We start from the raw sequence: 27,401 nt of genomic DNA, 5'->3' as shown, positions 1-27,401 counted from the left end.
AACATCTCTCAGACTGAAGGCTAGTTGGTATCTAGGAAAATTGCTGACATGATAACTGGGTGACCTTATGAACTGCCAGTTCTGAAATAACTTGTTCTTTTTCTTGTTTGGGAGGATGGAGAGGATGCTACAAAGCAGCAGCAATAGAACCCATTCTTGTGTTTGGCAGCACCTCTGCAGCTCAGAGTATGAAAACCTCTCTTAAAAATGTCACCCTAGGGAAAGCAGCATAATATGACCCTTGGTATAAACCTCTGAACCTTGTGCTTTGAGATGGAGAACATGGTCTTTGCAGAAAGTCTCAGTTACTCAGACATTGTGGTGATGGATGTCCGATGGCTGGAAAAGAGATCCAATCTTCCTCTTCCATCAGTTGTTACTGGATAGCGATCAGGAGCCTAAACCTTGCCAATAACTTGTGCTGCAAGTGTAATAAAATGTGAGGTTGATCCCAATATTCCTCACACAAATAACCGAATCCTAGCTATACCACTGTGAAAAATATCAAACAAAGACCTTTCCTTGAAGGGAGAGGTGTGAGGTCAGAGGGCTAACCTCCTACATTGGTTCAAAGTGTCATGGCTGAATGGAGTGCGGATTAAACAATATAGAAATTAATAGCAAAGAAGAAGACCATTCGGCCCATTGTTTTTGTGCTGGATCTTTGAAAGAGCAATCCACTCAGTCCCGTAGATGTCTATTGAGAATGAAGAATGTAAACATATTTGGGGGTGAGAATGTAACTGATATTCACTTTGTGAGCAGAAAAGCTACTCAAAGGATGTATGCATACATTTATTAGTAATGAGACTTTCATCTCTACAATTCTGAGAAACAAGAGAATGCCTTGAAGATGTCTGAAAACATCCAGACATTTATTGAAAAGTACGCACATTTTGATTGAATGTATCGCAGTTCTACAGAATACATAATGCATTTATTCTATCAATAAATGTTATATATATTCGTATTTGCATATTTAGTAGTGACTTTTTTTATTTTACACAATTGTCCTTTTTCACAAATGTGAGGCAGTTCATCTCACATTAGGTCTGATGGAAGGCCATTGACCTGAAATGTTAACTCATTTTCCTCTCTCCATGGATGCTGCCTGACCTGCTGCATGTTCCCAGCGACTTCTGTGTTTATACCTCACATTAGGTTTGTAATGATATCTTTGAGAGCCCTGTGGAACATTAGGTTCAACTTGTGCTTGTGTGGGCCATTCTTCACATCAGTGATCTTAGCTCTGTACCAGGAGAAGCAGAACAGGATAATGAGAGGTGAGAGACAAGACAGAAAAACTAGGAGAAAATGGAAAGGTGAAATGGAAGCTGGCAGAAAGATACCACATTTTAACGAGAAGGCAGATAGACTCTCAACAGGGAGAAAGTCAGAATTCAAGCAGATCAAAGAAAATAGGAGGGGGTGGAAAGTGATAGTTGCAATGGGAAAAAATTGCAGATAAGGCCGGCTGGTAAGCATGCTCTGAAGCATTAACTACTGTAATGGAAAGGGGAAGGAGGAGGTTGACCAAAACATAGTAAAGTAGTTCCAGCAGTGGCAAGGAAGATCTGTAAAACATCACATATAAACCATTGCTGGAAATGCTAAGCATGTGATGTCAATTAAATGAAAAAGGCTATTGTAAAGTGTGTCCTTGACAGTCTGATAATCAAAATTATTCTCTTGGAATAGTTCAAGGATGCAGATTCTATGAATGTCTTCTAGCACGGTTAAGTTGTTTTTCCTTTCCAAGTGCTGAGAGCCGGCCATTGCACAATTTGTTTGCCATAAATGCTGAACAAATTCAAAACAGATCCGATAAAAACATGCTTTCTCTTTTTTTGGATCGAATGGAAAACATTAACGATCAGTGCAGCCTTACAATAAGGTTGGTAAATCCAAATGCTGGACAAATGCTCACTTCAACAGAAAACACATGTTTATTCTCAGAAACTTCAGGGTGAGTACAAGAAAGAACAGTGAGTCAGTGGCAATTAAAACTAGAAATGTGAGCAACCCTCAAATCCCCTCCCTGTGAAAAGTGTTGAAAGAGAAGGTTGTGTAAATCATTCTGAACACAGTTAGATTGTCACGAGAAACCGAAAAGCACACACAGAGTTGTAAATGTCACGGTAAACTAATTTAACCCATTTTTAAAAATAAATGAAAATCTAGCACCAATACTTTTTAGTGCCTGTATACCATTTTAAGCATATGGTTTACAAAACTGCTCATCAGTTAGATATTTCAGAGAAGTTCATGTCTAAATAGCAAGTAAGGCCCACCACCTTCTCAAGGCAACTACGAGCAAGGAATAAAGGCTTGTCTTCCAACAAGACACTCCTCCCAAGAAAGAATAAAAAAAAGTTGTGGAAAGAGTGGGGTTAAATCCCATCCTAGTTACAACTTGAGACACTTGCTCAAATGTAAAGCACTAACTAATGTTGCCTCGCTTGAGCCTGCCACATGATATGGCCTCAACCTGTGGGCTCCAATCTGCTGGTGCATCAGTTCTGACTGTTCTAATACTGTACCAGCTAAGTCACCGACGGAGTAAACCTCAATATAGGTGAAACAATTGGACCAGAGTATGTATGGTTTGCCTCCATTTTTCTAAGAATTCATGGCAAATTTCCTCTAATGGAGGCACAAATTTGACTCAAAAATCCCAACATAATACAGAATTTAGTAAACAAACTGCAATTGTTTCACTCTGTTGTGGAATAGATTGAATGAGGAAGGGAATAGAATTGTGCTGAGTGGGCTCAGGTTTCAGATATTCACCCAAGGTTGGGTATAAAGAATATGAGGATCAAACACCCAGCAAACCTTCCATAACATGCAATGATTTATGTGTTATTTTTCTAGAGGGGGGACATGTTCTCTTTGCAGCAAAAGTACTGCTTTATTAATAAAGTAACACTTCAAATAAATACTTGTTAAACATCCAGCGGTAGTGCAACTGCGATGCTGAAAGTTGAATGATGCTGCATCAAATAACATTGGCTTCTTATATGCAGTGGGTTTAATAATCACATTGTTAGCATATTTCATGAATTAACTTTCAGTTGAAGAAGTTCACCAGAATGTACATGATATGCATAGAACTGACAGGAATATGATCTTAACAATAACTATCCTTATTCCTTTAGAGTGATTTGCAGTACAGTGTAAATGAGCACAAGTTGAACAAACAAATATAAAAGGCAATATTGGTTTGCCTGGAAACACGAGAATGCAACTAAATGGTTGTGCACACTCCAAAAACAACATGACGATGACTCCATAATCCTCATCAGGATGATTAATACGGTGAATCTGATCTCGCTGTTGAAACTTGTTGTTATGGTGTTTGAAGTTTGTTTATTTTACTTTTGTTTGATTGATATTTAAGCCATATTTTTAGGAATAAAAACAAAGTTTGAAAAATGCCAGTGTCAGTGGGAAGCATTTTTCAAGGAAAATTAATTTCCTTTTTTCTTTTGCAAATGAAGACATACTTTGTACTCATATTCAGTCACTTCCAGGAAAACAAAAACAACATTTTGTGATGATCTAAACAACTTAGCATTTTAGTAAATGGAGAAGTGGGGCAATTTCAGCACTTGGGTTGGTAATGGCACATTCACGGTGTGTGGGGGGAGGTGGGGGAAGAGGGAGAGGGGATCAATTCAGTGCGCTTACAATATTTAGTTCAAATAAAAATATCAGTACATGAACTAGATGAAAAATTGGACAAGGACATTGGACAAGCAATCCAACATTAAACAAAGGAACATTTTCCTGTGGAAAGAAGGAACAAAAACCAATTGCCCAATCAATTATGTAGTAAGAGTTACAGTCTTTGCTGATTCATGTTAGACCCAGTAAAGTGTAGATTAAACAAGGTATCTGAGACATGGTATCATATATCTTTGCAGGCTGACGGCTACAATGAGCAGAACAACACATACAATTATGCATGGCTGCACTGAGTAATAAGACTGTAATTTAATCAAGGGGTTCAGATGTCATCATAAACCATGAGAGCAAAGTTTTAGTAGTTTTCGATGCCATAATACTTGCAACCCCTGTAAAAATTATAGTGTATTATGCAATAATATGGCTTCCATTGATCATTTTTTAAAAAGCTTAAACTGAAATGAAAGCATTTGAATTGATAGCTAATGATGAGTTAAGATGAATTTGATTAAAACACCATAAAAGAAGCATCACTGATGGCACTGCACCAGATTGATGCTCATACATTATATTTTCAACAGCTAAAGAAATCATTGTGAACCGATTCCAAGACAGAGTTAAAAAGAGAATTCAGAGCCTAATATGGGAGACACCTTAACCAGCTGTGTGATTTAATCCAAAACCGATATTGTGAGATTAAGAAATGTGGTTTAAGGTAGGTAAGAGATAAAAACACTACAAGAATGTTACTCACCACTTTCGATAAATGCTTCCATTTTTTCCTTGAAAGGTTGGAGTAATGCATCTGGTGACTGGTGGCAAACAAGTCTTGTTTTTTTATCACATTCTGAAAAATTATGGATTTCACCAATAGTTATTAGTTTTCAAAACACAATCATTTGTCAAGTTTGGCCTGAACCACATGAATAATGATTAAAGTATGTTCAACAAAAGCCTAAAAAGCATCAAACCTGCAGCCAAAAATCAACCATATTATATTTAAAATGTGTCTCATTACTGCTCGGCAATGCAGCAGTATTCCCTTATGCACACAGACGACCTACAATTTACAAGGTTATTGCAATACAAACATATCTGTAAGATGAGACGGAAAACACATTTTGTTATAAAGTCTGTAAATATAATCAATCCGTCATGTATGTTATTATTTACCCTGCACAAAATACCTACAAATATTCTTTTAGCTTTGGATTTCTTGGATTTAAATCCTATTACAATGATATTAGTTGAATCATTCAATTTAATCATTCATACTGAGTAGTTACTGATTTTATATATACATTTTTGTGCCAAATATCTACATAGAATTATACAGACTCCACAGTAACTGAACAGACCATTTAGCCCAACTAGTCTGTGCTCGTGCTATATCCCACATTAGCCACCACCTATTCTAGACCCCTCCTCACATGCTTCTCTACTTCTCTCTCATGTGTCCTCTTAAAAACCCTGATGCTTTCTGCGATCAGTCATGGTTCCTACTTTTAATTGCTCGGCTCCGACACACTCGATGTCTGAATAGGCTATTGACATTCATTGCCCCTATTAATGTGAGAACAAATGCTTTGGCTGGATTCATCTCATGCTGCCCAAGGAGATGACCAGTAGACAAAATGGAGCAAAAAGCTCTTTTCTGGATACCACGCAAAATGGGAATCTCCTATTGCAGGGAATGTGAAACAACAATGCACACCATGACAGAATAGAATGGATTAACAGAAGATTACATTCTACCCAAGAAGAGATCATCCAGGCAGAAATGATAACTGCTGCCAACTAGAATCCCCACGCTAACCTTGACAAGGATTATCCCTACATGCTTATTTTGAATGTTTACCTCCTGACAATTCAGATGATTTCCAGAAAGTTGTGAGATCAAGTCCTATTTTGGGACTTCGAGTTCACAGTCAAGGCTGACATTCCATTGCAGTGCTAGGAAGCCACTGAATTGTTGGAGGTGCTGTACTATGGATGAGATGTTAACCCAAGGTCCCGTCTGTCTGTTCAGATGAACGTTAAGGATCCCGTGGGTCAAAAGAAAAGAAAAGGAAGTTTCTCCCGGTGTCCTTTGGTGGAAATTGCACCATGGTCTAAATCTGGAATACATTAGAATGTACAGCACAGAAACAGGCCATTCGGCCCAACTGGTCTATACCGGTGTTTATGCTGCACATGAGCCTCCTCCTGCACTTCCGTAACTAAGCCTTCAAGCATAATCTTCTATTCCTTTTTCCCTCATGTACCTATCTAGCTTCCCTTAAACCTACTCAGCATTTCATGGCAATTTCTTAACCACAATCTTAATTTTGAAGCTAGTTTTCTGTAAGTTCCTTTAAGAACTATGAAAAAAAGCCTTCAAGGTTAAGACTGAATTCAACAATTAGCCATTTTCTTGAAGTTCTGAAATGCCCCATAAATTGCGTAAATTTAGACACAGGTGGAATTTCTTCCCATAGAAAATGCTTAATGATCTGCAGGTTTATAATTCTATTTCAATGTTTCACACCAATATTCATTGCATCATGTGTATACACAGATGCATCTGAATGTATAATACCATCTTTATATTCAGTCTCAGAGATGGTACTTAGGCCTCATATTATCACACATTGTAATCATAACACAAACCCAAAAGGTCAGCAATGCCAATGTTCTCCAAAGATGCTTATGAAAAAAACAGATGCTAACAGTTTTAATGAACAAAAGTGCAAGCTTTTCATCAGAACAGATTCATAAACCTCAACTGATAGTAAAACTGATTTGTTCGTAGTTTTCACCACTGAGCTCCAACAACGTCTTATAAACTAATATTCATTCGAATAAAGAGGACAAGCGCCAGACCACACTAAGTAAACATCTCCCTGTGGGTTAAACAAATAAGCACGCAATTGTGCTTATTCTGTTCGCACATACAATCCACGCAGTAGGGATCTTATTAAGTAAATTGCATAAATATTCTCATTGTTTTGAATGTTTTGAAATAATTTAATGCATAGATTTTTATATATCCCATTAATCTGCGATTGCGATTGAAAGAGGGTAAATTCAAAACAAATCTATGCAAACACTATTTCAGTGAGCGAATAGTGAACCTGTGGAACAGGCTCCCTAGGGAGACGGTTGAAACAGGAAATATTGATTCTTTCAAACACAGTTTTCTTTTAGGAAATAACATTATGGGATATAGTACATAGATAGTTTGGGACATATGTGCATGTGACAGCCAGGAAGGTGGAAGGAGAACTAGATGGACCTTGGTCTTTTTTCATTTAGCATTTCCTATGTTCTTATGTTATGTTCTTATTAATCTGACATTTCACTAAATTTCAACCATAAAGACGATATATTTCAGCTGTTATCCATCATAGTTGCAAACATGCACTCACACTCGGGCAGATACGAGTGCTACAGTAGCAAATCCTTACAGGCCTCATGGTTTTCCTTAGCACCTTTAAAATGACCATAGTTAAACCTTGAACACTGTCTTCTTACACCACAACATTATTTTTTCTCACACCCAATAAACTGAGGTCATAAAATGTTGAAATTATGCAGCCCCTGTCTTGCGTTGCCATGGCAAGGGATAGATTTCACATCACGGTAGGTTTCTAAGGTATTTATGATTTCCCCTGTGTGCCTATCAGAGTGAAGATGGTGCCTACCCCCTACAGAGCAGGCTTAGTATACCAGGGGCTGAGCATAATTAAAACAGCCCATGTAGGAATACTGACACAATGCATCACAAGCACGTGGCTCCAGAGTGACTACCTACATGCACTGCCCAGTTAATGATTTAGCAGCAGTGATCACATTTTCTCTTGCTATATTTTCTAATTTTATTGAGAGGCAAAATTTAAAATTTCATAAGCTTCATAGCCCCAGTTAGTGTTCGTCTTGCTTTTAACGCAGGTAGATTAAATGATCACCAACTTGGCCTGCGAAAAAAAACAGATTTTGTATCTTTCCTGTACCAGGTAAGAGGAAAGTTGACGTAAAATACCCAAAACCATCAGAATTCCACTCAGCCCAGAAGCTGCATTCTAATTATGCTATGTAACATTATGCTATGTAACATTGTGTATTCATTCCTGTTTAATCATTTATCTGCAGTGTTTCTCACACTGATTTTATAAAGAAAATTTCACATGTACGTATGCCTGCTTAATCAGATACAGATTGTAAATTAAACAGAGAAGAAACGGGAGTGTATTACATAACCATAATCCTGTGAAGAGGATCAGGTGATAAAATGTTCTAAGGTGACTAGGTGTTTTAATACTCTTTTAGTTTTGCACTGGATTTAGAGCAGCAACTGCATGTGGTTAAACTAGTGCAAGCCTGTTGGATTATAGGTTCACAATTATTACAATACATTTATAATTAAGCATTTTTGCGCCACCATTCTTCAACTCATGTTGCTTTGCTTAAAAACAGTTATGACTACCACAGTTGCACAAAATTGCAATTGCTGTAGGCTTTCAAATTTAGTGTGCAAGCCAAGTGCACAAGTCAGTATTAATACGTGGTAACATTCATTACTCAGTATCAATACACTACAACATTAAATACCTAATGTCTGAAACAGGCTTTATGCAAGCTAATATATTTTAAAATAGGAAACACAGACAATATGTTATATTGCTTTTCCTCTCATCTCCAGAGCCAATTTGTGTTCTAAGATGGCTGTTTACCCCGCTATGGTATAAAATCACACTCTGGATAATATCTCCCATTGTGCTGAATGTCATTTGCCGCAGGTGATTGCTAGATATCCCAAAGCAATTTGCGAATAACAATGGCAATTATTCTTTTAGGACTCAACAAACGCAAATGTTAAAACCATGCAAACTACGCTTTAAATTTAAGTTCCAATTTGAATTACTGCACTGGCTAACAGTGGCAATGTTTCAAATGTTTCAAAGAGGGAGGACCAAAATAGGATGGTGCGAATTGGTAATTGCAGTAGAATCATAAAGTATACTTTTATGGTATTTCCACTCACTCAAGTAGAAACAAAGTCTATATACTGAAGACAACAACAACAACAAAATTACATTTGTATAGTGCCCTTCACATTGGGAGGACATCTCAAGGCGCTGGACAATCAGTGTTTAGGACCTGAATTGGAGGTTGGGATCGGGGAGGGTGGAGGGCAAGGGGGGAAGGAGGGTGATCGAATGCACGGTCGAAGAGTAGGGTCTTGACGTGGGTCTTGAAGGAGGCAAGGGGAGGGGCGAGACGGAGGGACTGCAGGATGGAGTTCCAGAGGGTGGGTGCAGAATGGCTGAAGGCCTGCCCGCCAATGGTTGGGCGGGCGAGGCGGGGAATGTGAAGCAGGCCGGAGCCTGCTGAGTGGAGGGTGCGGGCATCTTGATAGGGGGTTAGGAGGTCGTGCAGAGGTAGGGGGGAGCAAGGCCATGAAGGACTTTGAAGGTGAGGACCAGGATCTTGAACTGTATTCTCTGTGTGATGGGAAGCTAGTTGTTAGAATATACAATTTGGCACAACATTGTTTTTTTCGAAGATGTTAAAAGTGAAGGACATTTCACAAATATTTGAACAGGATCACATTTTGAAGTTTTATTTGTGAGAAATGTGAGATAATATGCTTCAATGAAAATGTCAGAGCCAGTCAGCGTGCACCAGAAACAATCATGAATTCCTTGTTCTTCAGCAGCTAATGAGCTGACGGAGTGGTGCAAATTTCAAAAACGACTCCAAAGACAGCTGTGGATTGGAGAGATCATAGGGAGAAATTGCCGAAGAGCAAATTCGTAATAACTGATTTTCAAACGAAGCTCTCAAAGTCCCGAAGGACTCAATAATGGAGTGACACTGTCACATTTCCAGTGGAGAGGTCAGCCGCAAACATACAAAGGAGGCACCAAGGGTGAAACTACATGGTCAACGATGTTTGTACGACAAGGAGGCTCTGGCAACGGTGCAGAAATAAACTGACTTCAAAAAAATACACAACAGTAAAAGAGGCACGACTTTGTGCAGGAGGGAGGCAGACATTTGTGCATATTTTGAGAGTTTTACTGCTGTGAATAATTCACATAGAATGATGGAAAATTATGTTTTAATTTGGTAACCAGTTTGCTGGAGTTCTTAAAAAGAACATCTCTATAAAAAAAAACGAATTTAAGAATTTTTTTTACAATTCCACATGATCTTGAATTTTAAGATAAGATTGCTATAACAGGCTAAGCCCAGGTGGAATTTACAGCCAGATGGGTGCTAAAATTCTTCACTGATAGAATAAAGTTATCACTAATGTTCGAATCAAGATAATCATAATATAATAATTCTTGCATTTGCTATAGTGTCTTATCACATCGTTGAGATGTCTCAAAGCGCTTCACAGAATACATTGTAAATTTATTGTAAGTATATTGTAAATATATAGTGAATTGACTGTGTACCTTGTGAGTGAAACGTGGCTGTCAATTGCATACAGCAGTGTCCCACAAACAGTCGTGCATTGAGTGACCAATTTTTTTTCTCCTAAGGGTTTATTACCCCTTGAAAGTGATCTGCCAATCAACTACTCAGCTTCCTACTTACTTCTTGGTAAACTAGGTAGGTAATAAATGTGGGGGTGGAGAAACTATGGAAGTCACAATGTGGGAAGAGGGATACAACAACAATACGTGTGTGCCAAAGCACTGAATGTCAATCCCCACGGCTCCTATGTTTTAAGCAAAAAGTGGTGCCCAACTAAAGGGCAAGTTGGAGGGCAAAGAGAGTAACGGATGGTGAATCTGAACACAACTGTTCCTATAGGAGGAAGCCACAGTAGAGTTGTTCGGGAAGGAAACCATACAAACAGTGGGGATGATGGACATTGGAGTGGAGGGACATATGAATTGTACAAAGCAAAACAGCCTTCAACTACAAAATACACAGACACTACACTTTACAGAGAATCCTATGCAGTGCTTTCACATCCTCCTGATCAGATGCAAGAATTTTTATTATTATCCCAATTTTTTCTTGGAATTCTTAACAAATCTTGTGGACAATCCTGTCATATCCTACGCAAACCGGAAGTTGCTACTAACACAGTGACATACAGTGTGTGAATACTAAATTTTCCACCGCATTTCCCTCTTTGGTGAAATGCAAGCTGTCAAACATAACTTTCAGCCTATAAATGTATGACACTTTTGCTGTTCTCTGTGCTTCCTCTAATTTTTCTATAATCAGAAAATGCTCAAGAACCTGTCTCCAGCAGCAGACATAATATATCCATTATCTTAGGCACAATCCAGAGGGCAAGGCCTATCAGCATCATAAAGCTAACAGTACAGTTATTGTACAAACTAAGAATGAAATGTCTGTGCATGTATTACATAAATACATGCCTGCATTTGTATAGTTATTGATTTAGTAGTAGCTACCAACCTGCCAGAATTGGCAGAAAATATAATTTAATTATTTCTCGCCACTTACAATAAATAATGATTGGGTTTGTTTTGTAAATTGAAATGTTTTGGTTGAGGTTTTTTTTAGTACATATTCAAATAAAAGAAAACCTCAAAACAAGAACAATTTGATAAGATCTTATCTGCAGCTTTGGGGATTTCCTTTGTGATAAGCAAAAAAAGGAAAACAGGCGCATACAGTGAATGTGGAACAGGTAACATAGACAGGCATACAAAGAAAATCTTTAATCGGAATTGGATGGGAAAACTGTTTACTGTAAGGATTTGCGCTGCCAAAAAAATATTATTGCTATCTTACAGTACTGATGATTGTCTATTATTTCTTGTTCTGAGAAACTTAAGTTGAGAGATCCTTAACATCACAAAATCCGGAAATCCAACCTGTCAGGCGCCAGTTCAGGTTTTATCAAAGTAAGAACAATACAGCTCTGGCAAGTCCCAATGCACAGAAGCATAAAAGAAGCATAGATGAACACTGTTTTGAAACTTTAAAGAAGTTGATCAGCATTGATAACACATAATTTATTTGGGTAGATGAGATCAGCTAACTCTTTGAGCATCAACAAAAGGATTTCCGCACCAACCTATAACAAGACTATTTTCTTTTGACTATCCCGACCAATTAACAGTCTATCGTTCTGTACATTCTTCTGTTTAGCATAAACATATACTAGAAATGTGCTTTGATTCTTTTATGCATCTAATAGAACATATCAAAATACAAAACGTAGGGGGAAAAAAATCAAGGGCAACACACGACTATTGATTCTCAAAAGATTAGTCAGATGCGCAAGACTTCATAAATGCATTTCAAGGTGGTGGAGTACAATTAAAAAAGCTTTAATATGTACTGCAGATGTTGGCAAAGTTCACTGTACCCACAGTCCACAAGAGAAATGGTTGCTGAACTTGTGTTAAACACCATGGACACTTGTAAACCTGTCAAAGACCTGATCATTATCATTAGTTATACCCATGTGCGAGGTGGATTATGGTGTCAATCACCAAGCATCCCCAGTTTTTATCCTCTGATGCTGCAATCGTTACAGTTTCAATGCTTAAAAAAACATGCAATAACCAAAGTCAAATTCAGTTGACGGGCATTAGACCTATGGTACGAATATAAATGTTGCACCAAATATGACACATTTGTTAGAACCACACAAAAAAATAAACTTATTTAACTTTATCACACAGACGTTGAGACTATTGGAGAAGCTTTTGACACCAGATAAGTACTTGTGTTAAACACCATGGACACTTGTAAACCTGTCAGTAAGGCCATCGCCATCATCAGTTTATACCATGGAATTAAATGCCTCAATAGGAACACTGGTAATGTGTGTTGATTTTAAAGTGTTGGCAGTTGCACAACCTTTTGTGATATCACAATGTGAATATTAGCATTCGTAATGTAAATCTCTATTCACTATCTTTTTCATTCATATAAATGATTCCTTTCCATTATTTAGTCTCTAAACTATAGAACCCAGCTGGAGGGTGAATCTGTTCTCCAGGACACTGCTATTGTTGTTTCAAGAGCAGCCACAAAGAAGTGCTCAGAAGAAGCCTAGAGTTTTTGTCTCTGTCAAAAATGCGATTGTAAATACGTTTTCTCTCTCTGTAAGAATCATAGAGCTAACTCTCTTCCTCCTCACACACATTATATATAATAATTTGGTCACTCAACCCACAACTGTTTGTGGGACACTGCTGCGCAATTGGTTGCCGCGTTTCGCCCACAAAACAGTCAATTCACTTTACAGTATATTTTGTAAAGCGCTTTGAGACGTCTCGAAGGTGTGATAAGGCGCTATATCAAATGCAAGGATTATTATATATATGTTTACTTATTTAGAGGGCTCCCTCAATTTCATTCTGGGATACCTGAGGTTATATGGGGTAGTAAGTGAGGAAGTATGCTTCATGTTAAGAAATGGACAGAATTTTTATGAAGGCAAGAGAAGAAACTTAGCCACAGTGGCAGGGGAAGTTGTTCATTAGCATTATTGTAATGGTCATTCCTATCTGAAATGGTCCAGTTAAAGAAGAGAAATGTTAATAATAATCTTTGCATTTGATATAGCATCTTATCATGTCGTTGAGACATCTCAAAGCGTTTTACAGCATTTACTGTGAAGTGGAGTGACTGTGTATTTTGTGGACGACCGTGGCAGCCAGTTTGGGGATTCTTTGGGTTCCTGGCACCTGGTGTTGGTTTCCCTCTTTCCACACAACAAACACCCCAAGTTAACAATTCTACCCTTGCCATTAAAGTTACAGCACTTTGGTGCGCAAAAGGGTAGTTTGGTGATGTGAGTTTAAAATGAAATTTTCAGACTGCCAGGGTGAGTAATTTTATTCCAAATAGAAAATAATACGAGCTCCTCCTCTCGGGCATTCTTTATGGAAGAGATAAAGATTCAGTTAAGAGATAGAAAATACCATTTACTATATACACGACTTCAATCCACGACTGTTTGTGGGACACCACTATGGTAATTGGATGCCGTGTTTCGCCCACAAATATACAGTCAATTCATTTTACAGTATATTCTGTAATCGCTTTGAGACGTTTAGAAGACGCGAAAAGTGCTATATCAAATGCAAGCATTATTATTATTATTATTATTATTATTATTATTATTATTATTATATCTGACCTCTACACGAGATTTCAGTGGGATAGAATTAATGGCATTATCAGCAGGACATACAATACCAATTTCTAAAATGCAAATAAATTAATAACAAAATTTGAAACAAAATAAGTTTGCCTGCAAAAAATACAGTCATTACACTTTACCAGTGAATCACATGAAGCGCTTTGAGATATTTCACATCCTCACATTCTCCTGATGTGAAAGTGCTATATCAATTGCAAGGTTTATTATTATAATATCATACAAAATAAAGAGTGAAGTTCTTTATTATGTCATTTGCTCTGTAACCAACATTGCTGCAGATAGGTTCAATGCCCTCATTTTCTATTTAAACGGCACTTTATAAAGAAAATATATGAATCACAAAGAAAACCCTACCACTGGCTTGAATTACTTTAAACTGTGTTAAATGAAATGCAAGGATTATTATTAATTTGAACTTCCTGTAAAAAGTATATTCTTAGAAAAAGAAACACACACAATTCTGGAGCCTGGAAACAATCCTCTTGCATGTGAGAAAAACTGCTTACAATTCTTCCCCGTAACACTTAAAGGAACGTTTATATTGAGTTGACACGCAAACTACCCATAGCACTAAACCATAATATAAATCTTATGCGCCCTGTAATACAGGCAATACTAGTTAATATTACTCAAATCATTCACATCTGAGGCCAGTGGGTCTGTCTGGTTAGTTGAGCCCGATGCTTCTTGGGAGTCAGTCTCTAGTGACATCTGGTTTAGCTTTAGACTTTCACTGATATTTTGCCAGCAGCCACAACCCTTTAATGGCCACAATAAATTAAAATGACTGTAAAGTGTGGAAATCATACACTAAACTAAACTTAAATCTGGGTCCAATTTCAGATTATTTACACAATATGTGAATACAAATAGGTTCAATTTTGCTAATTAAAACTTTTGTAGGTTTCATTCAATTTTTCTAGAATTATTTTTCTTATTTTTTTAAAAAAATGATGCTGCATTCGTAATTACCGTGGCTAATTCAAAACAAAAGTTTAAAACACATTTAGCTACAAGCCAAAGCGTTTTGTCAATTAAGGCCTATAGTCTTCTTTTTCATTTATAATTTATTATGGAAGGTGCATACATGTAGGTCGAAATGACACAGTAGCTGGACTCTATGTTGGAAACCTGCTGACAAGGGAGAGGAGATCAAACACAGATCATGTTTCTGCACAAACTAGCAGTAGAGAGGGCAGACCAAGGGTTCTGTAGGAGCTAAGGGATGCGAAAAGAAGAGTACTCCTGTGTCCCCGGGTTGAATAAATAACAACTGATACTTTCCAACCACTGTTGTCCTTCAGGATTTGATAGAATCTTCTTCTTTAAAACTGCTGTTTCACTTTTATTGAGCACAACAATGACAACTTGCATTTGCAGAGCGCTCTTCATACAAGGTAGTGTCTTGGAGCACATAAAAATGTACTCTGTCATAAATGACTTGCACTACTAAAAGCATTTAGCAAATCTCTGCTAGGAAGTGCTTACTTTGCTGAAATATATGTTTGTTTTTAAGTGGACATCGAATGTAAACATTTTCGTCTTAAAGCTGCATGTTTTTAATTTGAAATCGCAGTGATAAACAGTTTAGATATACTACCTTATTTCTAGCCCTTTTATTATAATTATGACATAGCATGAACATTACTCAGCCAAAATACATATGCATTAAGTGGGCTTTAATGGGTAGAATTTTTTTGTTTTATCCTTAGGGGGACATCTTGTTCAATCTCCTTCATATACTCATTACAACATGTAACTATGTTTTGTATTATATGTTTTAAAAAGGTTCGACACATACCTTCAAGGTCTCTTTTCAACCTTCTAAGTTCCTTCGTGAGATCTTCAAACTTAACTTGGGAAGCCAGGAGGAAGGTCTGCGGCTCTATCAAAGGATACACACTCTTGTCTGTTCCTGCGTCCTGCTATAGGTTAACAAAGAAACTCTCACTGTTCAGCTCTGACAACGGAAGAAGTCAGGACACACCATTTGTTCTAAAAGCAGAATGCTTCAAACTATTGCCCAAACTGATGCCCATCAAAAAAAAGGAAAACTGAAATCTGCTTTAATTTACTTTAGAGCTAATTTCTTGTATTATTCATGAGGTTATCTTCCTCGGGACCTTTTAGCACCAGGATCCTTTTCAATTTTTCGAGGATGAAAATAAAATGACAAAGCAACGGTTGGACATATTAGGAAAGGAAACCCCGTTTGAAAACTGTTCATTTAAAACAAGAGGAACTTTAGGCGGTCACAGATCGCTTTAAAATAACTCAGCTGAAGATCCATTAATTACCTTGTCAAAGTTGTGCAAATAATAGGATACAACGTAATCCACGAGACTAATCTGATTGTCCTAAAAGAGTAAAATAAAGGATTAGAATTCAGAATACCAGGGATACGATGAAAGCATTATACTTTCCAGCAATGTTTATTCACCATTGGATGACTAGCACAGAAGTAGCCCAATCAAACAGGAAACAGCTCTGTTTTCTCTGAACACAGAACACCAGCATCAACATTTCCTCCCTTTTCTTTCAGTGCTACTTTACTTTCCTATTCCTTCCAGGAGGTGTTTCACGCACAATTTGCACTCCCATCCTGCCCTTATTTAGCATTTTTAAAACATAAAACACAGAACTAAATTTAAAATTTAGGAGTAAATGGCAATTCAACATAACCACCTTCCCTTTTAACATAGTAACAGTTTCAGACAAGGGAAGACCATTGAGTTTGACAGTTCAATTTCTCATGGATTTCTTTGGTGCGATTTTCTCTAGATTTAATACCCTTGGTTATCTGGTTCCTGTTTAAACTCCAAAATTATTCATTTGAAAAAACGCCATAACGCAAGATATGAAGACAAAGCAAAACCTTCAGCCCAAAGAAATGCAGACAATGCAAACGAGAATTAATTAGTAAAGCTGTACTCTCCTGCAGTTTACAGTCTTGTATCAAAGCTGCTGTGTTTCATTTACCAAGGAGACAAACAGTGGAATAAATATTACGAAACAGGAAATTCATGTGAAGCAAAAATTATGACGTCTGCATATTGGCTTATTTCTGCAATGTATTTACCAGGCAATTTCTTATGTTGAGCATGCTACAAGTAGGAATTGGATTCAAAGTAATTTCTGCCCCCATTATAATCTGTTCAACGGTTCCACATTTGCCTTATTTGCAGTTGGGTGACATATTTGGATAGTTGAGAAAGGTACGATGCAGACAAGGTCTCTTAAACATACATGCAGCAGTTTAAAATTCCCAAATGTGCACAATGGAGCAGTGATGAAGAAATCAGATTAACATTTCAGATTCAGAGATTCCAAAACAAATTGCAACACCACCAAATGCTCTCGATAATCATAACAACTGCAGCATTCAAACAAAATAAATAGCTTCAGCTACACTCTCACAGTTTTTGACCTTTTGCTAATCCCTGATTGTAAAACTACACAAGTCACAAGGAACACTTGTGATGTTTTCACTGAAATTAGGAAAATACAGCTGTTTTCTATTCCACTCACATATTACTGCACAAAAACACTGACATGTATTATTTCAAGAAAAGTTAGTTAAATCATGATCTAAATATTGAACTGTGCCAGTCTATTTTGTGCAACAAATATAAGCATTTACCATATATTAGTGCAACCCCAGTACAACAAAAGAATCACAAGAAAACAATATGATATCTACCCGTACTTTGGGATTCTCACTTTCCGAATTGAGGTGTTACATAGAACAACTAATTCCTAAATGTCAACTATGAGATATTGTATATTGTTCGCAGTCAGAAAATTAAGAGAGATGTAACATACTCTGCTTTTGACATCCTTTAACTTTGGAAGAATTTCCAGACCAAATCCATCTGCCTGGCCACGGGTCCTGTTCCCACCATTCATGTAATTTCCAAAGGCCAGGATCAGTCCAAGCACAATCTTTATACTTTCTTGCTTCATCAAACTCTGCAGATATAAAGCTCCAGTTATTATTCACCCAGTAGAAAGGCAATGACTTACCAAGAATGCAAATTCTTCATTTATTTCAGTGCATCTCTGCTAGGCACACGTCAGGCCAATTACTGCAACTGGCAGTGCCCCCAGGAGTTGTCAAAGTAGTTCTGATATTTTAGAACATGGTTATTCTGAATCAGTTAAACGTACATTCACTTTCAGCATGAAAGCAAACATTTGGGCTGTAATTTGAATGTTACTTAGCAGGATTGTTCAATCCAGTTAGTATTCTTGTCAGCCTGGGGGAACTTTACACCCAAAGAACATTGTATCAGATCTGACTTCCCATTGGTTAGTGTGAAGCTTGGTTTGCACGATTCAGATACCTTATGAGAGAACCCCATTAATAAATATCACTAAATTGCCCTTCAATATCTCCTATTTATTTATGTGGAATACAGTTTTCTTACTTATTCTTTAATCGTATTGTTTTAACCCTGCAAATGTTGCTTTTCCATCTAATTTGGTTAGTTTATCAGCTCTTGGTTTGATATCAATAACATACATTGAGGAAGTTCCATCTAAGTTATGGAAATTGTAGAACACAATTTAATCAAATAAGTTTATGTGTTTGCCTACAACGAACTCCACATCTGATTGGGAAAATATATTCCGCTGAGCTACTCCATTATTCCTGAGGATTACAGAGTTACAAATAGAATGGCAGGCTCGAGGAGCTGAATTGCCTACTCCTATTGCTATGTTCCTATGATTATAAATGGATCAGTTGGAGTCTCTTAGTCAGCTCTTATGACTGAGCTTTATGTTTTAGAACTGAAGCGAATCCAAAGAGGAGCCAGCACTGATAGCTCAGGAATTTCCTCCTGGCTTTTCAAAAAAATTCGACAAAATGTCTACTATACCCTCTCGGGTACACACAAAGAAGATTATCATGAAGAGTGGTACAATCTAAATGTATTTGAATATGTACTTTCATTTAGCTTTCAAATGTCATGCTACATTATTAAAAAAAAAAGCATCCCACTACTAGATATGTGCTCAGTATCAACTTTACAAAGCTATGAATGAGCAGTATTGTGCTTATCCCACATCAACAAATTTGCTATATTCCTACACCTCCCTCAACCCCAATGCGTCTCTTTCTTGTGCTTCAATGTTGAGGTTTAGGAATTTGTCTTTCTAGCAAACTAACTAGCACAGTGCACACCTTATCAATGAGGAATTACATCTAAGATGCTATCTTTACTCATTGCAAAGACCAAAACTTTCTTTACTTTCTGTTGCTTATGTAAAGGACAATAATCTGAGAATGATTACTGCAATTTTTCTCCACAATAAGACTGACTACTGTTATTTCAAGTACAGTACACACTGACAAGTAATGTGACGTCTATTTACCTTGCTCTTACAATGTTTAATAATACCCTAAAACAAATAACCCAGAATATCTTGTGATATGGATTATTATTGGTTGTGTACTGCAGTGAGAAAGCCTGAACTTAGTCGGGTTGTGATTTTTACCAGCTGTCAATAAGAAGATATATTTTTTTGGGGGGTATGGGGCGAGACAAATATTGTCCAGTGCTAAATATTGAAACTAGCGTCCAGCTTAGTCTATCCTATTTGCAAAATTCATCACAAAAAAGTGTATAAATAGAGCATGAGCAACAAGGTCGGCAAGTGATTTACACTGGAGCCCAGCAACTGGGGCTAGTTGATAGGTTGATTTCAGTAGGACATAAATTTGCACCAGTGTAGTATATATGCAGGGGTGCAAATTGATTTGTCCCACTCTCCAAAATGTTCCGAATTCAACCTCCATTGGAGCTCCCAAGAATCCCTAAGTGACCCTGTTTCAATGTCTTTGAAATAAAGAAAAGTATCACAACTATATACATGTGCAGAGCATTCAATGGCTCCCATACTAGGATTGGGAAAGGGGAGTAAATCCTGATGACCGCTCAGAATAATCTCCAGTGTTGGATGCAATGTTGATTCAGCGTTATAACTGAAATACGCTAAATTGAATTTCAGCAAGTTACCAAGGCTGTTAATGCTTCCAAACAATCTTGGATTTATTCTTAAGTACATTATATAACTAATCATACCTTGCTCACATGCTCTACGATGTCTACTTTGCGGTGTAGTGAGGAGATGCTTTCCAGAAAAATGGACTGGAATATGATACAGTGGCTACGTTCAGCAAAATTAGAAATCTGCGATAATTCATACAAGAACCTGTGGAAAAGTGATAATTGATTGGTATCAGGCATAAACTTTGTTTTGCAATCAACAGAAATCATAGCAATGGCTACAATAATGTACTCGAATTTTTAATGTATCCTCCCGTGTGAACTCCTGCGGGCGCTGCTGCTGTCCCATTAGCTATGGTGAATGATCCAGCTCTAGAGTAGAGAAGATGAAAATGGTGAGTACAGGAACTTGTCCACCCAACATCTGGGACTTTGAGCTGCAGGATTACCAGATCTACCTCCTCAGAGTCACCTAAGCAATTTCAACCAGGTCCCATGTTAAATTGCCACTTTGTGCTGTTTCAGGCTTTGCCCCAGAGATCCTGCTTACTTCTCCTCAAGAGGATATTTCAGGCCAACTTTTCAACAATGAAGGACCCAAGTCTTGTGTTCAAGTGAAAGCGATGCCATTAAAGTATAAGGTAACAGTGCAACCCTTTAATTAATTCAAGCTTCTCTTAAGAGTAGAAATGTCAATATGACTGTGAGTAATAACTAGTCAAATTTCTTACTTATCAGCAATTTTATACCTCTATTTCTTGTTGTGATTTGTTAACAGCTGCATCATAAATGACAACCTTAAGAATGCCAAAAACATGCAAGCGAGTTACTAGTTCTGGTGCAATGAATAAGTCTGTGTGCTTTTTAAAAGGACACTTGGGATGTCCCTTTCAGATTTTTATGTTACACAGTTCTTTTTTAAGACTTAAGATTTGAGAGAAAAGAGGTTAATATTACATGTAAAAATTCCCCGTGGTATGTCATCAAAATAAAAGAACACTGTTTTCACCTCTCAGTATGAGAGGCAATTTGGAACGTAAATCTATGAAATCATATCGACTCCTCTGGCTCTATTTTTCAGTTGATGGTGTGTGAATTGTTGACATATCACAGAAGCACATAAACTTGCATAGAATGAAATGGCAAAGAATTAGGTCATTCGGCTTCAAAACACCTTGTGAGTTCATTTTCCCATGGGCCCCCACTCTTTGTGTTCCCTTCACCTATACCCCTCTATTCCCTTCTTCCTCATGTAAGCATCAAGTTTCCTGATAAATAAATTTATTTTTTTTTGCTTCGACCACATACTCACCACCCTATGCTTGAAGAAGTTCCTCCCAAACTCCCCACCAGAGCAACTAGCTATCAAAACTTTTGGAATGGAAATAAGGTTTCTTTCAATTGAAACTTTTTTTTAACTTGATAATATTTTTGTTTTCCTTTAATTAGACACAGAAGCTGTGGAGATGCTGTATTTATCGTACCTCATACTAAGCTCCTATTTCAAATCGTCTCTCTGCGCAAGTAGTTCAACACTTTCCTAAGCTTAGTGAAAAAACTGGTCAATCCATTCCTGTAACATTGGTTTCCCTGGCTGGCCTGTTGCGGTAGTTGTGCCAGTGTATGAAGCAGATCCTCATTCACACCCATGGCATTCCTCTATCAATTATAAGATCCATTATGGCTATTTGTAGAACTATTATTATTAAAATTTACTGCTGCCTTTGCCTACAAAAATTCAGTCACTACACTTCATAGTATACCCCATGAAACGTTTTGAGAGATCTTCCTGATGTGAAAGGCAATGTATCAAATGTAAGGATTATTATTATCATCATCATTGCGTTTCGTTCTGTACAGAACATATTTGGGTTGAAGGAAACGTGTGCCCGCCTGCGCGCCATTCAATACAAATTATAAATTTACATTTATACAGTTCCTTTCACATCAGGAGGACATCCCGAGGCCATGAATTCACACAAAGAATTTATGCTCTGTTTCTTTGCTGAGTATCTTGAGGTCACAAGGACTCAGTCAAACAAAGAAATTGCTCAAGACAATACGATAGTAACAAGCACTTCATCAATTCTACTTTGGGTTTATTTTTCCCAGTTCATTCTCATATTTCTCTGCTCTTTAGATTTCTCGAGTCCTGTTAAAAATCTTGTGTAGCACGTATAACTGGATAAAAATCACCCACCCGGATGGCCTCCCCTGCCCTGCATTTACATTGGAACAAAGTATTTGTTATATCGGGCAGAACGTTCAAAGGTAGAAGAACCACCACATGCTAGAACTTGTAATTTTATAAACAAAATAGTTTTGAGTTAATATAGATAGCTAAGCTTTCTGGAATACAGAGTTTAAAGTCAGTATAGGAGAGAAAAATCTCTCAGTACAGATGCTCCCTCAGCAGAAAAGAATACCTCAGCCAGCACTGTGTGACCTCCCTTTCTCATGCCCTATGTATATCGCCCCCAAATGGACATTTTAAATCAATTTCTACCTCAAGACACAAGTGGAAATGTTAATATTCCAAAAGGAAAGTACATTTCTCTACTTTTCCAAAAAATATATAGAATTAGAAATATTCAATTAGCTAACCTTAAACTTAAAATTAACAGTAATAATTAATAATAATAGTAGAAGATGCTTTGCACATGGAAGTATGGAGGGGACTTATATTCCATTTAAGATCATTTTATAGAGCAGTCCATGTTGATCAGACAAACCCACTGCCATGCAATAAAATGTAGAGAATAACCAATTAGGAAACTTTGCTTCTGGCATTAAATACTGAACCATTGGGAAACAAAACTAGTGGCAGTTTGACAACAGCCCTCTCCTATTTGATTGCTCCCCTCATGTATACACTTCAAGAATGTTTCAGAAAGTAATTGGTATCCAACAAATCTATCATTTCTGTAATGATGTATACATTGTGTTTTGCATTAATTAATCAATCAATTTGCTGGCTTTGCAGCTCTAAGGATGGGATTGTTCTGCATTATTACCGGTGGTCACGGGTACGCTTAATTTGTACAATAAGGTTCTTACTGTTCTGGCTTATCCAGGATCTTCTTATTGTCCTCTTTAGAGGTGTCAAAATATTTTCTTATCTTTTCCAGTTCGTCACTTTGTCCTCTCTGGAATGCAAATAAATTATAAAAATACATATCGCAGCAATGGCATAACATAAGAAGGACTGGCACAACACAAAAAGATCATCATAATATATCCAAAGTTTGAATCCAGTTGCTGAAGTATAAGCGACCTTTCACTGTAGAAAGTATCATTGGTAAATGCAATTATAATGTTACTATAACATTTGACGTTGCCTACCTCTGTACTGAGAATGTCTTAGCTATTTCCACCCATTGACCAGAACTGCAATGGTATCAGTTGAACAGTTTAGGCACAAATTATGAATATAAGAGAAGTCAATCTCAATAGTAAAGATTAGCATCTCCAAGGAATGTTACGATTCTCATTGCATTAAAATAAATTCAACTATAATTAAGATAATGTTTCTCACAATTTCATCTGAGAAACCACATTCTGTTCTAATACTCAAGAGATTGACATGATTTGTGTTCCAGTGATCACTGATGATCATGATTTACTTTGTTATTCAGAGTCCTTTATTACCATTGAATCCTCTTTTACAGCTGACTCCCATCTCATCAGTCAGATCTTTTGCAAGCAATGAATCAAGCGGACCAGACTCTTTAACACAATTCAGCTTTGACCAATCTGTACTATTCCTGTAGCAATGATTTGGGCTGCTTTATTTTCAGCAGCTGAGTAACAACTACAACATCTAATGATAAGAGATCAGTTTAATGAGGTTAAAGCATTTTTTTAATATATACTGTATTTCATGATTTAATGACAAGCAGGTGTGAGTTTGGGAAAGCAGCCACATAGAACTGCTTATGAATAATCACTGACAGAAAGTTGCTACAAGAACAAAAGCTCTCTGATTGAGAATTACATGTTCCAGGCAGTTTTCTACTGGTTCACGGTGCTTTTTACGGTTAGCATTATTGCGTTTGATCACTCCAGAGCGCTGCCATTAATTATTAAACTGCAAGTGCCATATTAGATTATTATATCATACAATTTGTTTGTAGGCAATGGAAAACGGACCTATTAACAACAACAAATTAAAATTAAATTCAAAGAATTTACTAATTTTATGGTGAAAATAACCATTTAGGAATGTGATGCAAAAATGTTGAATAGTGCATATTACAACACCTCATATTGATATAGTATTCTTCTCATAGGATAAGGTTTTAGAGAACTTCACAGTGATGGGATTGGGGACTGAGCAGGGGAAGAGGGAGGAGGTGATCGTAGGCATGGTGGAAGAAGTAGGTTTTAAGGCAAGGCTTCAAGACACATAGAAAGGGGAAGAGATTGATGGGTATAGGGAGGGAGTTTGAGAGGTTAGAGGTGTAGAATATGGATAGGGTGGGTGATGTGCAGCAAGTCTGAGTTAGCTGAATAGAGGAGTGGGGTAGGAGGAGATCAGCAAGATAGGGAAGTGCTAGTGCATGAAGGTGTTTCTATGTAAGGGTGAGAGGGTTGAAACTGATCCTCTGGGAGATAGGGAGACAATGGAGCCTGGCGAGGACAGGGGTGATAGGCATGCGGGTGAGGAAATAATATAAGCTGTTAAAGCAATTTTTAAAAAACAAGCATTTAAACCTATTCAGCACATTGATAATTACATGTAGGGAGGAATGACTCTGAAAATAACGTGGTTTTGGATTTCTTTGCATTTTCCAAAGCCCGAGCTATAATGGGTTTATTTCTTGCCAAAATGGCAGTACAATAATGGAATTCCTGCAATCCTGTCTTAGTTGTATCTAAGTTTAATTTATCACAGCTGACTGTTCAAGTATTTTCCATTCTCTTACATTTGAATTTGTCACACCCTTTGCCAAGGAGTTGATTTGCAGTTGTAACATTGACCAGTTACAGCACAAAGCTGCCTTTACCATCACATTTGCTCAAAGTTACTTTGTATCACGAGATATTAATTTGAGTTCAAACAGTGAAGGGATTGATCTCAATCTAAAATAGATGTTACTCCCTAGAAAGTGTTAGGAATCCAGATGTTAACCCTTGCAATTTGAACTAGATCTCTGCTCTGTCAGTCAATTAGATATATTTGTTTTTTGGTCAATTACTTAATTGTCTGGCAAGGAATTTTACTGCTGTATTTCAGAATGATGAAGGCAAAAGAAAAGTTACGAAAATTCGGCTCCATTTTGATTCAGTTCAGATCAAGGTATATTTGAAAGTGATCTGGGGGCACTTTACCCTCAAAAGGACGTGGACATAATGGAAAAGGTTCAAAGAACTTGGAATTCAAAATTGTTAAACAACAAGGATAGGTTCGTAGAGCTAAACTTGCTCTCGTTACAGAAAAATAAGATAACAGTGACACGATCATTGTTTTTAAAACAGGAAAGAGGCTGAAATAACATAATAATATAATAATTCTTCCATTTGATATAGCACCTTATCACATCTTCTAGACTTCTCAAAGCGCTTCACAGAATATATTGTAAAGTGAATTGACTGTATGTTTTGTACGCGAAATGCAACAGCCGATTGTGCACAGCAATGTCCCACAAACAATCGTGGATTGAGTGACCAAATTAGTATTATTATTACATAATTGGGGAGAAATATTAAAGAATTTGCCAAATTCTGGATGCTCTAATATGCTGTAGAAGAAATTCAGGTGGAATTTTTTACCCTGATATTTTTGAATTTCAAATGTGCTTATAGATGATGTAAGTGGAAAAATAGTCTTAAAAAAAGCATTTTTTTTCACAAAGGCTCATCAAAAGTAATTAATTCTGCATTGATTAGCTCATTTGGGTAGAAACTATAGTGGAAAAGATGAATATTAATATAGGTGTTAATCGAGATACTGACTATTAAAACCATAGCTCCATGCCTGTTAGGACCACAATTATATTATCCCTAGAGCTCATGTGGTCAAGGTTCAATAAGATGTAAAGTGGACATCATTTTTAGATTGGTGTGGAAATTGTGATATATATAACAAAGAACAGAAAGGAAATCCACTTCAAATAGATCCAAGTTAAAACAAAAAACTTGGATCAATCCAAATTAATCTGAATAATTTAAATTTGTAAAGAACCCTACATTGATTTCACCTCTTATTGTCAGGTTGTGTTGTGATGGTTGATGCTGTATAAAAGTAAACAAAATATGGAGAATATATAAAATATAAAAATATGGAGAGCACGGGTAGACTGATTGCACTTTCATTGCCGATATTGCATTGTCCCATTTTTCCAAAATAGATTCAGCAGCAAATATTCTATTGAAATGTTTGGCACCATTCGACATGCACAAGGAAGTAAGGAAGATTAGCTGATCTTCTCCTTTGTCTATAATGTTTACAATACTTTTTTTTAGTTCTTAATTGAACAATGTAGTGCAGTATTCCAAAACATTGCTTGCAACTACAACTCTTGGAAATTGCTGGCAATGCTTATCTTTTTGTCAAATCACAGAATACATCAGAAAATATGATGGTCTAGTCCAACTAACTTCAGTTGTTTGCTCTTAGGAGGAACAAAGATTTTCTTCTTTCGGTAACCATAACAGCATTAAAAACATGACGATGAACATTATCACTGGCATCAAAACAGATCAAAACAACTGTCAGAAAGTGCCACACACAAGCTCCAGCTTATGATACTTTAACGAAAAGTTTAAATCTATTTTTACAGGCTAACCTTACACTCATCTGGGTTATGTAGGAAACAATAGATCCCCGGAAAACCAATCACCATACTTAAGAGTATCCTAAACTACTGAGAGTCCCACATATTTCTGGAATGGAGTGTGCACTCTCTCTACAGGGACACACCTGACAAACCTAAGAGCAGACTGAGGTAACTCTTTCCTCCTAACAGAAAGTGTCTGACTTCTGTTCAGAATTTCCACACAATTACAAAGCTGACTTTGGTAATTCAGGATATGGAAGATAACACGTGTGAACCAATGTCCTATAGATTATGGAACAATATATCTCTCAGGGAAGGGTAATGTGGGGAAGTGCCACATTGATGCAGTAAGGGTGTTCTTCTATAAGAATATAATTGGGTAGTGTAAGTGGGAACTTTGCTCTGCACCTAATGAAATGCAGGCGCGGGTATGTTTGATGCTTACTCTGGGTGCAAAGAGTGGAAACATATTCTGTTGCCTTTCAATGATGCCCCCCACCTTGATATTCACATCAAACACAGCCCAAAGTAAATGTATTCATACTTGAAATAACAATTAACAGTAGCTGGATCAACAAAAGTTATGTTCTTTCTTTTTGGGCATTGCCAAGTAGTTTTAGAAGGTATAAATTATTCAGATTTATTGCACATTTTGTATGAGAGCAGAATAGTCAAGGTTTTGGAAAACGTATTGTATAACGTAACCTGTGTGTTAATCAGACCACTAGATCTGACATATAATCTGCATTTATTTGGCTATCAGTACCA

At 37.0% G+C, this 27,401-nt stretch overlaps 1 protein-coding gene across 1 annotated transcript in view; it reads right to left on the bottom strand.

The window, feature by feature from the left end:
- The window catches only part of fmn1 (formin 1), a 130,487-nt gene that overhangs the window by 42,960 nt on the left and 60,126 nt on the right, over positions 1-27,401 (bottom strand). Inside the window, exons 9-14 of the mRNA XM_007888381.2 lie at positions 22,912-23,000; positions 19,930-20,059; positions 17,666-17,812; positions 16,141-16,200; positions 15,645-15,768; positions 4,442-4,534 (exon numbers count right to left, since the gene is read on the bottom strand). Coding sequence (XP_007886572.2) covers positions 4,442-4,534; positions 15,645-15,768; positions 16,141-16,200; positions 17,666-17,812; positions 19,930-20,059; positions 22,912-23,000 — 643 coding nt within the window. The remainder of the gene's footprint in view (positions 1-4,441; positions 4,535-15,644; positions 15,769-16,140; positions 16,201-17,665; positions 17,813-19,929; positions 20,060-22,911; positions 23,001-27,401) is intronic.

This window comes from Callorhinchus milii, unplaced genomic scaffold (assembly GCF_018977255.1).
Source record: "Callorhinchus milii isolate IMCB2004 unplaced genomic scaffold, IMCB_Cmil_1.0 Scaffold9, whole genome shotgun sequence".
Lineage (NCBI taxonomy): Eukaryota > Metazoa > Chordata > Chondrichthyes > Chimaeriformes > Callorhinchidae > Callorhinchus > Callorhinchus milii.
The sequence above is the reverse complement of the archived record's forward strand: the minus strand, read 5'-3'. Positions and strand labels throughout refer to the sequence as shown.